The sequence below is a fragment of the Geotrypetes seraphini genome, chromosome 6 (genome assembly GCF_902459505.1).
Source record: "Geotrypetes seraphini chromosome 6, aGeoSer1.1, whole genome shotgun sequence".
Lineage (NCBI taxonomy): Eukaryota > Metazoa > Chordata > Amphibia > Gymnophiona > Dermophiidae > Geotrypetes > Geotrypetes seraphini.
Genome location: NC_047089.1, coordinates 259,977,438 through 259,990,916, shown reverse-complemented (window position 1 = coordinate 259,990,916; position 13,479 = coordinate 259,977,438). Strand labels below are relative to the sequence as shown.

The 13,479-nt window shown below is 42.5% G+C and overlaps 1 protein-coding gene across 5 annotated transcripts in view; it reads left to right on the top strand.

The window, feature by feature from the left end:
• ZFX (zinc finger protein X-linked) overlaps positions 1-12,157 on the top strand; it is a 193,349-nt gene extending 181,192 nt beyond the window's left edge. For 4 of the 5 annotated variants that reach the window (XM_033948097.1, XM_033948099.1, XM_033948096.1 and 1 more), the window contains one exon: positions 10,727-12,157. In XM_033948097.1, coding sequence (XP_033803988.1) covers positions 10,727-11,913 — 1,187 coding nt within the window. In that variant the 3' untranslated portion in view covers positions 11,914-12,157. The remainder of the gene's footprint in view (positions 1-10,726) is intronic. The other variant, XM_033948100.1, reaches the window with a different exon arrangement.
• The last annotated feature ends 1,322 nt before the right edge of the window (positions 12,158-13,479 follow it).

Here is a 13,479-nt window from a genome sequence, read left to right as displayed (position 1 = left end):
CATCAAGGAAAGCAAACAGAATGTTGGGTATCATTAAGAAGGGTATTACAACCAGGACGAAAGAAGTCATCATGCCGCTGTATCGTGCAATGGTGCGACCGCATCTGGAGTACTGCGTCCAGTACTGGTCACCGTACCTCAAGAAAGACATGGCGGTACTTGAGGGAGTACAAAGAAGAGCAACTAGACTGATAAAGGGAATGGAAAATCTCCCATATACCGAAAGATTGAAGCAGTTGGGACTTTTCTCCCTGGAGAAACGAAGACTTAGAGGAGACATGATAGAAACCTTCAAGATCCTGAAGGGCATAGAAAAAGTAGATAGGGGCAGATTTTTCAAATTAAGGGGCGCCACAAGTACAAGGGGGCACTCGGAGAAATTGAAAGGGGACAAGTTTAGAACAAATGCTAGGAAGTTCTTTTTCACTCAGAGGGTGGTGGATATATGGAACGCGCTTCCAGAGGCTGTTGTAGACAAGAAAACATTAAATGGTTTCAAAGAAGGTTTGGATAGATTCCTAGAAGAAAAAGGGATTGAGGGGTATAGATAGGTATAGACCATTGCTCAGGCAATGGGCCTTATGGGCCACCGCGGGAGCGGACCGCTGAGCAGGATGGACCTAGGGTCTGCCTCAGCGGAGGCAACTTCTTATGTTCTTATGTTCTTAAGAACTTCCTGGCATTTGTTTTGAATCTGTCCCCTTTCAACTTTTCCTAATGCCCTCTTGTTCTTATATTTTTTGAAAGTTTGAAGAATCTGTCCCTCTCTACTCTATCTATGCCCTTCATGATTTTGTAGGTCTCTATCGTATCCCCTCTGAGTCTCCTCTTCTCCAGGGAAAAGAGATCCAGTTTCTCCAATCTCTCAGCGTATGAAAGGTTTTCCATCCCTTTTATCAGACGTGTTGCTCTCCTCTGAACCCTCTCGAGTAGCGCCATATCCTTCTTAAGGTACAGCGACCAATATTGGATGCAATACTCCAAATGCGGACACACCATTGCCCGATACAGTGGCAGGATAACTTCTTTCATTCTAGTAGTAATACCCTTCTTGATTATACCTAGCATTCTATTCGCTCTTTAAGTGGCCTCTGCGCACTGTGCCGTCGGCTTCATTGTCATGTCCACCATTACCCCCAAGTCCCTTTCTTGGGTACTCTCATTCAATAACATCCCTCCCATCGTATAGTTGTACCTCAGGTTTCTGCTTCCCACATGCAATACTTTACATTTCTCAACGTTGAACTTCATCTGCCATCTCGTCGCCCATTCCTCTAGTTTGTTCAAGTCTCTTTGCAATTCTTCGCAGTTCTCCTTAGTCCGAGCTCCACTAAATAGTTTGGTGTCGTCCGCAAATTTTATTATCTCGCACTTCGTCCCTGTTTCTCGATCATTTATGAATATATTAAATAGTAGCGGCCTGAGCACCAAGCCCTGCGGAACATCACTCATGACCCTCCTCCAGTTCGAGTAGAGGCCCTTCACCCCTACCCTCTGTTTCCTACCCGCCAACCAGTTTCTGATGCATCTGTGTACGTCACCGTCCACCCCATGGTTCTTCAATTTCCAGAGTAGACGTTCATGAGGCACCTTGTCAAAGGCTTTTTGGAAATCTAGGAATATGATGTCTATAGGGTCTCCTTAGTTCATCCGTTTGTTAATTCCTTCAAAGAAGTGCAATAAGTTAGTTAGGCACGATTTCCCCCTGCAGAAACCATGTTGGCTGGTTATCAGAAGTTCATTTCTTTTAAAATGTTCATCGATGTTTTCTTTTATCAGTGCTTCCACCATTTTCCCCGGAACCGAGGTCAGACTCACCGGTCTGTAGTTTCCCGGGTCACCTCTTGATCCCTTTTTAAAGATGGGCGTAACATTGGCTATCTGCCAATCCTCCGGGATCACACCTGTTTTTAGGGATAGATTGCAAATTTGCTGCAATAGTTCCGCTATCTCCTCCTTTAATTCCTTCAGAATCCTTGGATGGATTCCGTCCGGACCCGGGGATTTGTCAGTTTTTAGTTTTTCTATCTGCCTGCGTACATCTTCAAGGCTCACTTCCATGGATGTTAATTTTTCTGCTTGATTTCCATTGAAGAATTGCTCAGGTTCCGGTATGTTGGTTGTGTCTTCGTTTGTAAATACAGATGAAAAGAACATGTTAAGTTTTTCTGCGACTTTTTTCTCCTCATTCACCACTCCCTTCCTGTCTCCGTCGTCCAGCGGTTCCACCTCCTCCCTAGCCGGCTGCTTACCTTTAACATATCTAAAGAACGGTTTGAAATTTCGTGCTTCCCTGGCTAGCCTCTCTTCATACTCTCTTTTGGCTTTTTGGACCACACGGTGACATTCTTTTTGATACTTCCTGTGCTCTTTCCAGTTCCCCTCAGTTTTGTCCTTTTTCCATTTTCTGAATGAATTTTTCTTATTGCCTATCACTTCCTTCACTATATTAGTTATCCATGCTGGGTCTTTTGTTCGACTCTTTTGTACCCCTTTCTGAATCTGGGGATATACAGATTTTGCGCTTCGCTAACCGTGTCCTTGAAAAAAGAACAGGCATGTTCTACCGTTTACCATTTTTTGGAAATGTTCCTAAGTTTCTTCCTTACCATTCCCCTCATTGCTTCATAGTTTCCTTTCCTGAAGTTAAAAGTTGTCACTATGGTTCTCCTTCCTTTCAGTATTCCTACCTCAACCTTGAACTTGATCATATTATGATCGCTGTTTCCCAATGGTCCCACTACTTCCACTTCCTTTGCAGGTCCCCTTAACCCAGGGGTGTCCAATGTCGGTCCTCGAGGGCCGCAATCCAGTCGGGTTTTTAGGATTTCCCCAATAAATATGCATGAGATCTATATACATGCACTGCTTTCAATGCATATTCATTGGGGAAATCCTAAAAACCCGACTGGATTGCGGCCCTCGAGGACCGACATTGGACACCCCTGCCTTAACCCATTTAGGATTAGATCCAGAATGGCATTTCCTCTCGTCGGTTCTCTAACAAGCTGCTCCATGAAGCAATCTTGTGTAGCCTCCAGAAATTCTGTCTCCTTAGTGCATCTTGAGCTTCCAAGACTCCAGTCTATCCTGGGGTAGTTGAAGTCTCCCATAATAACTGTGTTACTGCTTTTGCATTCTCGCTTCATCTCAGTTTCCATTTCTTCATCGATATCTCCGGTTTGCCCGGGTGGACGATAGTATAGGCCCATCTTTATTTCAGGCCCTTTCCTTCCCAGTATTTTAACCCATAGTGAGTCCTGAACCCGACTGCTTGTATATTTGCTATTCCAAGTGTGACATGGAACTCGTACTCGTATACCCAATGCATTGGGGCCCTTGTGGCAGATTTGGCCGGCTGCACAGGGTCTATAAATAAACAATAAAATCATTAAACCAACATTGTTCCTACCAGCCGGCAAAGGCCAAAAATTGTCCTGTGTTATTACCGATAACGGTAGCTTTCCAACTATAACTTTCACGGTCACCTCTTCACAGCTGTTGAAACACAGTTCAACAGGTGTGAAAGAGGCAGAGAGATAGCAAACAGCATATAAATCTCCCGGGGGGGGGGGGGGGGGTTGAAATGGTAACATGAACTGAGGAGATTGTTTTCATGTCTGACTGGTTTTTATGTCCGACTTTAATGATGGAGGAGCCCGGGGCCAGAGAAATGGGGCGTTTCCCTGTGGATGGATTCGTAGACTACAGGAGGAAATAAGAAATTGGAAAGTGGAGGAGATCACCAGTGAGACACTGATACAGAAAGGTAGTGGCTGAGTCAGTGACTATCATAAGCCTAGAGGAACAACGATGTGTGTCCCAGAACCCCTCTGTAGTGCATGTGCAATGACCCAGGGAGTAGACACCAGGACTGTCGTAGAGTCCGTAGGGAATTCAGTTTCACATGCGTGCGAGAGAATGGATGTATGTGTTGAAGAGGTATAAAGTGGGCGAGTTAGTGATGATCGTAGGGATCCTCAGGGGGAAAAGTTCCCCTGTAGGGTCCTAAAGGAAAGGAGGTGATAATTACCGGGCTGGTCAGTGGGAAATTGTGGCCACGTCCCCGGGCGGCCACTCTGCCACCCTGCTTAGGACACTGGGAGGAAAAATGTCCATGTTGATTACAAGTCCAGCACCGTAGTCGGGATTAGTCAATAAGTGGGCGGGAAACACCACCCCGAGGAGCAACAAACCCGGCACCTCGCAATTTGCAGGGTCCGGGGGCAGAAGCAGTAAAAGTGCAATGGGCATAATGGGGTAGGTAAGAGAAAGTAAGAGTGTACAAGCATGAGAACTAGGGCCCTGGACTCCGGGACTAAAGATCCTGGAAGAGAAAAGGGAGACACAACTGGGAGCCATTGAAAGGAAAGCCATTGGGGGTAGCATGCGGAGGGTCAGTGGTAGAGACGTGTGGAGTGGGAAAGACAGGGGGAACCTGAGGAGGAGTGACAGGGGAAACCTGGCACAGAGAACTGTGGAGGGAAGAGACATATAGTTTTTGAGTGAGGATCGAGGGGACGAGCAAGCGTTGGAACTGATCAGCATGAGATGTAGGAGGGGAGAAGGGCATAGGGGGAGGGAGGACAAGCTTGAAGATATGGGAGGCGAAACATGGGGGGAGGGAAAGGTTGAAGGTATGGATAGCAGAAGAGGCTTGGGACAACATAGAGGGATTGAACCGCCAAGATAATCGACCAGGGTGCTTGGTTATGGGGCCACTAGGCTCAAAGAGCTTGGGACAATTTGGGGTAAGACATCCTACAGCGGTTTCCTTTAAGAATAGCCCACAGGGCCAGGAGTGGGGCCTTATGATGAGAGGAAAACTGAAAGATGCCGGTGGGTTGGTCAAACCACCTGATACTAGATGGCAGAGCATTAAGGTGTAACAGAGCCAAAAGGAAGTGAGAGAGAAGAAGTTGTGGTTTATGGAAGGGATTGTAATCCCATTTACCATCTTGGTCGCTCTTCTTTGAACCTTTTCTATTGCCAATATATCTTTCTTGAGATAAGGCGACCAGAATTGAACGCAATACTCCAGTTGAGGTCACACCATGAAGCGATACAGGGGCATTATGACATTCTTACTCTTGTTAACCATCCCTTTTTTAATAATTCCCAACATCCTGTTTGCTTTTTTGGCCGCCACCATACATTGGGCAGAAGGTTTCATCGTATTGTCTATAATGATACCCAGATCCTTTTCTTGAGCGCTAACTCCCAAGGTGGATCCTAGCACCCAGTAACTGTGATTCAGGTTATTCTTCCCAATGTGCATCACTTTGCATTTGTCCACATTAAATCTCATCTGCCATTTGGAAGCCCAGTCTTCCAGTTTTCTAAGATCCACCTGCAATTTTTCACAATCCGCATGCGTTTCAACAACTTTGAACAGTTTAGTGTCATCTGCAAATTTAATCACCTCACTCCGTCCAGATCATTTATAAATAAGTTAAATAGCACCGGTCCCAGTACAGACCTCTGCGGCACTCCACTGTTTACTCTTCTCCATTGAGAAAAATTACCATTTAACCTTACCCTCTCTTTTCTATCCGATAACCAATTCCTAATCCACAACTGAACTTTGCCACCTATCCCATGACACTTCAATTTTCTCAGGAGTCTCTCGTGAGGAACTTTATCAAAAGCTTTCTGAAAATCTAGATACACTATATCAACCAGCTCACCTTTATCCACATGTTTATTCACACCTTCAAAGAAGTCAAGCAAATTGGTGAGGCAAGATCTCCGTTGGCTGAACCCATGCTGACTCCGTCTCATTAAATCATGTTTGTCTACGTGTTCCACAATTTTATTTTTTATAATCGTTTCTACCATTTTTGAAGTGAGGCTTATCAGTCTAATTTCCCAGATCACCTCTGGAGCTCTTTTAAAAATCGGCAAAATATTGGCCACCCTCCAATCTTCAGATACTACAGACGATTTTAGAGACAGGTTACAGATCACTAACAGCAGGTCAGCAATTTCATGTTTGAATTCTTTTAGTACCCTGGGATGTATACCATCTGGTCCTGGCGATTTATCCCTTTTTAATTAGTTGATTTGACTCAGTACATCTTCCAGATTCACCGAGATTTCTTTCAGTTCTTCCGCATCATCACCCTTGAAAACCATTTCTGGATCAGGTAGATCTTTTACATCTTATTCCGTAAAGACTGAAGCAAATAATTCATTCAGTCTTAATGCTATGGCCTTATCCTCCCTGAGCACCCCTTTCACTCCTTGATCATCCAACGGTTCCACAGATTCCCTCACAGGTTTGCTGCTTCTGATGTACTTAAAAAAATTGCTGAGTTTTTGCCTCTTTTGCAAGTTTCTCTTATCAGTGCTTTGCATCTAACTTGCCAGTGCTTGTGTTTCTTCTTATTTTCTTCATTCGGATCCTTTTTCCATTCTTTAAAGGATGTTTTTTTGGCTCTAATAGCGTCTTTCACTTCACCTTTTAACCACGCCAGCTCTCGTTTTCTTTTCTTTCCACCTTTGCTGATACGTGGAATACATCTGGTCTGGGCTTCCAAGATGGTATTTTTAAATAACATCTACGCTTGGTTTACAGTCCAAACCTTTGCAACTGATCCTTTTTGCTTCTTTTTAACCATTTTCCTCATTTTATCATTTGTTTACTTTCCTTTAAATATTGTAGTTCTCCTTATTTTCCTCTTGTTTTCACCATACGTTATGTCGTGTGTATTGTTTTTATTAAGTTATGTCTGTATTGTTTTTAATTAACCTCTTGATTGTTTCCCCATTCAATTTTATTGTACAATGCTTAGAATTTATGATTGGCATTTTATCAAAATCTTAATAAACTTGGAAACTTAGATAAAAGGGAATAGGGGGATGAGAAATGTGAAAGCTAGGGTACGAAAGGAGATAGAAAATTGACTAAGTGAAAAGGAATAAAGCGTACCTCTGGCTTATTCTGCTGCTGCTGCCTGTGGATTTGTGAAGAAAGAAGAGCAGCTGGAAGGAATGAGGAGGAGGCCTACTTGGATGTCTTTTTGCTGGCCAGAACACAGGTACATACCCTTGGGAGGGGGCATGAACTTAGGACACAGAAGGGAGGGAGGGAGGGAAGAAGGGGCGTGTTGGACCATGGGAGGGAGGGGGAGGGTCACATTGAAAAAGGAAGGTAGCGTGAACTTGGGACGAAGGAAGGAGGAAGGGGGCACAAACTTAGGACACAGAATGGCGAGAGCTCTGTAATTGGCTAAAATATGTACACACTTGGCTACTAAATCTAGCCTTTTTGGCACACTGCTTGACATCTCCTGGATTCTATATATCGCACCCAAAGTTGTGTGTGCAAATGTAGGTATGCCCAACTTGTGTATGCAATTTAATTGAGTAATGAGCTATTGAACAATTATTGGCATTAATTGGCAACAGTTTAGATTTACAGGTGCATCTTGCCAAGCGCACATCTGTAATGATGCATGTACACAAGAGCATGGCAATGGGGAGCATTAACATAAGAACATAAGAATTGCCAATCGGGGACTGACTGAAGGTCCCAGCCCAGGTCCCAAGTACCTAGCTAGATCCCAAGTAGTAAAACACTAAAGATTTATACCAGTTTTCAGTTGGACCCAAAGATGGGTGGGTATCCCATTCTATAAATGGCACCCAACTTGGAGTGCTGTTTATAGATTGGTACACATTTACTGAATTTAGTCCCTCGTGTAGACACTTGTCCTTTTAAATCATGTACTAAGGTAACAGGCTGTTCAGCAAGTTTGCCATTTTTCACTGAGCAGTGGTGAATGTCTATTACCTGCTGGTGGGATCCACCATACCAATCACTTGTGCATTCTTAACTCACCAGACCTTAACATGGTCACAGATCAATCGTTACAAATGTCTTTCTGCTTTCTATCCTGCAGATACTGCAGCAGGACACCAAGATGGCAAGAAGGGCCAGCCCCTCCCATTTGAGAAGACCAGAAGGCACTTACCAACAATGGTGACCCAAACCTGGAGAGAGTGGAATCTGAGGATCCTGGAGAGCAGAAAAACCATGAAGAAGAGGGTAAAGAGGACTCTGACTGCAGTGAAGCAGCTGGAGGATATGTTATTGGAAGAAGAGGGAGACAGAAGACAAGGAGGGCCGTGGGGAGCTAGCAGAGGATGGGAAGAAGACATGGTAATAAAGCTTGTATATAGCAAGAAGCAGCAACACACCCTGCTCAAGGTGAACAGAAGTCGGTGACTAAGTTTGCAGATTACACTGGATGAAAAACTGACTGGGTATTATCAGAACTGAACTCCAGACCCTCTGGCCTTGCTCTCCCAGCTGGATGAGCACCTACCAACACCTGGTCTCTTCACTTCAGCTCAGCTCACCCCTGAGCACGGCCTCAGTGTTGTGGTGCACCAATGCCTGCTCTTCCCCGTTCCCATGAATGATGAGGCCATGCAGGCCTCTGGGGCGGGGAAAGTTGGACCATGCTCTCAGTCTGAAAGCAGGCTCTGGTGTTGCAGCTCATGTATGCCAGCTGTGGCAGAGGGGGAAGACACAGGTGCTATATATAGCAGGTGCGAATGTGAGAGAATGCACCTGACGCACATTGAATACGTCATATGTGTATGTATGCTTTAAACACACCACTTTTGTAGGTGCCATCATAGATAGGTGTACACACAGCACATTTACGAGTCTTAGAGAATTGTGCTCAGCATATTTCCCGCTGTTTGGCAGAGAATGAACGAAACGCCAGTGTTCAAATTCTAGTGATTTCAAACAACACATCATTTCACACTAAGAATTACCCTCACAAGTGTGACAAAGGCTTTCATTGAACTCCAGAATTAAACATGAGGCAGCCCGTAAGGGTTGCTATTTGAGGCCTCCACTTAGTCTGACTTTTAGAGACTTGGCCCTGGTACTACTGGATATAGGAATAATTTGAAATGTCTAGAATTTACTCAAATTTTACTTCCGGGTGTCCTGTGTGGCCCCAATTTGAATAAAAGCATTTGTGTAGTTTACTCTAAAGGTAATTTTTGAATATGGACCCTGTTAGTATTTGTCATCATGTCATTCTTTCAGCCTATCACCTGAACCCCATTTCACATTCACCCTTCATGCTGTCATTGGTGTCCATTTCGCTGTTCAGACCTGGGGAAGCTAGAGATGAAATGTATTAAGTTAGTCCAATAAAAAGATATCATCTTAAATTGGGTTTGTTTGTTTTTATTGTTCATTAACCTTTATTGTTATGCATTCAAAATGATGTAATGTATGATTTATAAGTATGCTTGCATTTTTAATGTTTTGCATATACTGTATAACTAATCTGACTTCTAAGTTCATCTCTCTACCTGCCTTATTCAATAGGGACCACTCACAAGGGAAAAACAGCCATAGAAATTCTTCACAGAAAACAGTATATATATATATATATATATATATATATATATATATACACACACACACACACACACAGTAAAACCTTGGATTGCAAGTAACTTGGTTTATAAGTGTAATGCAAGACAAGCAAAACATTTTATTAAATTTTAACTTGATATACAAGCAGTACATCACAACTGAGCCAATGGTTCTTCTCTCTCTGATGCTGCAAGAGTGTAGTGACTGTTCTAAACAAGCAAGGTCTTGCAATACAAGTAAGTATAGTATTTTGTATTAAAGTTTTTGGGTTATGGAACAAATCATCTGAGTTTCCATTATTTCCTATGCGGAAATTTGCTTTGAAATTCGAGTGCTTTGGATTACAAGCATGCTTCGGGAATGAATTATGTTCACAAACCAAGGTTTTACTATATATACATGTGTGTGTATATATATATATATATATGTGTGTGTGTGTGTGTGTGTGTGTATATACATATATATATACATACATACATACTGTTAAATAAGTTCTTGCAGGATCACACAGTCATTCAATCATAAGACACATTACAAAATAATAAGCACAAAAAGTGGAGAAAACCAGATCTCATACACAGACCGCCGGGACTATACTGTACCCTAAGCAGTCTGCATCATCACGGGTCTGAAAAAAACTCCACATATAGATATGTTGTAAATCTTCCGCTTTCAAAATTAAATGATTCTGTGTTCACTGCAGAAAACTTTAGACTGTTTTAACACGCATCTAGGCAGTGTGAAAAAAACCACTTATCTGAATCCGTGGCTGAAATTGATTTCTCCTTCAAACGCTACTTACAGAGTCCTCCCAATAGAAAGTACTCCTGTTTTGCAGCACTCACGGGGAAAAATAGAAGATATCATGTTCTTCATACACTCAGACTTTAGAAAAAATCCATGCAACTGAAGAGTGGAACTGGGCAAATCCAAAATGGCCATCCAAAATCCATCCAGAAATCAATCCGAAATGGCAAATCCAAAATGCCTGGTTCCACTCTTCAGTTGCATGGATTTTGTGATGTGTCTTATTATGATTGAATGACTGCGTAATCCTGCAAGAACTTATTTAACAGTACCTATATATATTTTTTGTTTACTCAAGGAAACATTAGCTCAGTGTGCAGCCTATAGACAAGACTGCAAAGTTTAAAAGTCTGCAGAGTTGAATACTCATCTTTCTAAATTACATACAAATATTAATTGTATAGCCAATCTGTATCATGATATGGAATACTGGCAATATGAGGTGCTATATAACGTATGATTTTTGTAAATAATTCTTTGACTTCTTTTTATTCTGTTCTGTTTATTCAGCTATAATTATTGGTCCTGATGGTAATCCACTGACTGTTTACCCTTGTATAATTTGTGGGAAAAAGTTTAAATCCCGAGGTTTCCTGAAGAGGCACATGAAAAATCATCCAGAGTACCTTTTTAAGAAAAAGTATCGGTGCACGGACTGTGATTATACCACCAACAAGAAAATTAGTTTACACAACCACCTGGAAACCCACACCCTTACAAACAAAACTGACAAGCTGATTGAGTGTGGAAAAGTGTTTTCCCAAACAGGAACTTTATTTACTCATAAGATGGTGCAAAAAGACAAAGGAGCTGGCAAAATGCACAAATGCAAGTTCTGTGATTATGAAACAGCAGAGCAAGGGCTACTGAATCGCCATCTTCTAGCAGTTCACAGCAAAAACTTTCCCCATATATGTGTGGAATGTGGTAAAGGCTTCCGTCATCCTTCAGAATTAAAGAAACATATGCGAATCCACACTGGTGAGAAGCCTTACCAGTGTCAGTACTGTGATTACAGGTCAGCAGATTCTTCTAACCTGAAGACTCATGTAAAGACAAAGCATAGCAAGGAAATGCCATTAAAATGTGATATTTGTCTTCAGACTTTCACAGACACCAAAGAGCTGCAACAGCATGGCTTGTTACATCAGGAAAGCAAAATGCATCAGTGTGTGCACTGTGACCACAAGAGTTCAAATTCTAGTGATTTAAAGCGACACATCATTTCAGTGCACACTAAGGATTATCCTCATAAGTGTGATGTGTGTGACAAAGGCTTTCATCGGCCCTCAGAATTAAAGAAGCATGAGGCAGCCCATAAGGGTAAACGGATACACCAGTGCAGACATTGTGATTTCAGAATTGCTGATCCCTTTGTTCTTAGCCGCCATATTCTTTCTGTTCACACCAAGGATCTTCCGTTTAGGTGTAAAAGATGTAGAAAAGGCTTTAGACACCAAAATGAACTTAAAAAACACATGAAAACACACAGTGGCCGAAAGGTTTATCAGTGTGAATACTGTGAATATAACACTTCAGATGCCTCTGGCTTTAAACGCCACGTCATTTCCATTCACACAAAAGACTATCCCCATCGCTGCGACTACTGTACTAAAGGTTTCCGAAGACCTTCCGAAAAGAACCATCACATCATGCGACATCATAAAGATGCTGCTTTGTCTTTGAGATTTATTTAACAGACCCTCTGATTGACTGTGTAGAGTACCTGTACATGATTCTAGTCTTGAAATGGTTTATTTTAATACCAGTCATCCATGATCACAATACAGATATATACTGTGCATTTGATTTTTGCTAATTATAAAATGATTATTGCTGTGTTTGAATTTCTTTATATTTTGTTAAAGCATTGTTCTGAATTCTGTTCAATTGTTTAATAAATAAGGAAATATAGTGACAATAAAGTATACCCTGCCTCCAGTGAGAATCATTTTTGTCTTGATTAAATATGCTACTTATATACAGTAGATTTTCAGAACATATTCTTAAGTTACTTTGTATTCTATAGTTGAGAGATTATTTTTATCAGTTTGCCATTGAATAGTCTATTCAGAGACACAGCAGAAGTAAGAAATCCTTTTCTCTAAGAACAAACAGGACTTGGGGCTACCCAATTGTTCCCCGAACAGATTCACTAAACTTGGTGCCAAGCAACCTCCAATCCAATCCGCGCAGGCAAATGAGGGGGAACAGCTTGCAAATGATTCTGAGCAAGTTTTTGTGAACTGAGTTATATCATCAACTTTACTCTTTGAACAGGTCTATAGAGTGATTTTTTCTTTTTAACATATGCAAATGTAGGCAGGCAGCGATTCATTAAACAAATCTGGAACACCAATTGGGCTGGCCGATCAACAAAAGAAGCGACTGCTGGGGACGTCGCTCACATGCTTTCCGACTGTATCTCCTGCTCTCTGCCTTGATTCTCCTGCTCTCCTGCCCCGACTCTCCTCTCACCGCCCAGCTCTCTGCCCTGACTCACAGCCTTGCTCTCGCCCCCAAATCGCCTCCTCTTGCCACCCCAATTCGCCCCGAATCTCCTTCGCTTGCCACTCTGACTCGCCCTGACTCTCCTCTCGCTGTCCCGATTCTCTTGCCCTTCCCCTCAGTGCGAGCCCGTGGTTTTAACCCATGGGTTTAAAGCGGGTTAAAACTATGGGCTTGTGAAGTATTAAAAAGTTAAAAAAAAAAAAAAAAAAAGCTTCCAACCCTGCTGGGCATGGAGGGCCAGCGCATTTGCAGACCATCTACAGGCAAAGAAGATAGTCTGCACATGCATTGGGATCGCTGGAGTCAGTTGGGGACGCGATTCCGATTGGCCTCATTTGCATGAGAGCGCTTCATGAATCAGCCCCCCGGCCATGGATTGGATCGGATCCCTCACAGATGGGATCTGTGGCCTTAGTGGATCTAGCCCTTGGTTTCTCACATGTAGATCACATCATCCAACAGAGTTCTGGTGCAGACGCTGGTTCAAGTTCAACTTATTTAACATACTGCAAATATAAAGCCAAAGTTAAAATCTAAGCAGTTTACAATGCATATAAATTGGGGAGGTAAAATAACACAAAAACAAACTCCATAACACTTAAAGGAAAAAACAATAAGGTTAGATTGCAGTAAAATTTTCATAGGGAAGTTAGGGAAAGGGAAAAAAAGGGGGAATCTTAATATAACCTATTTGAAAAGCTTATGGTTTTCTGCGGAGCAGAGAACATGTTCCTGGCCTCTCCTCACCGCAT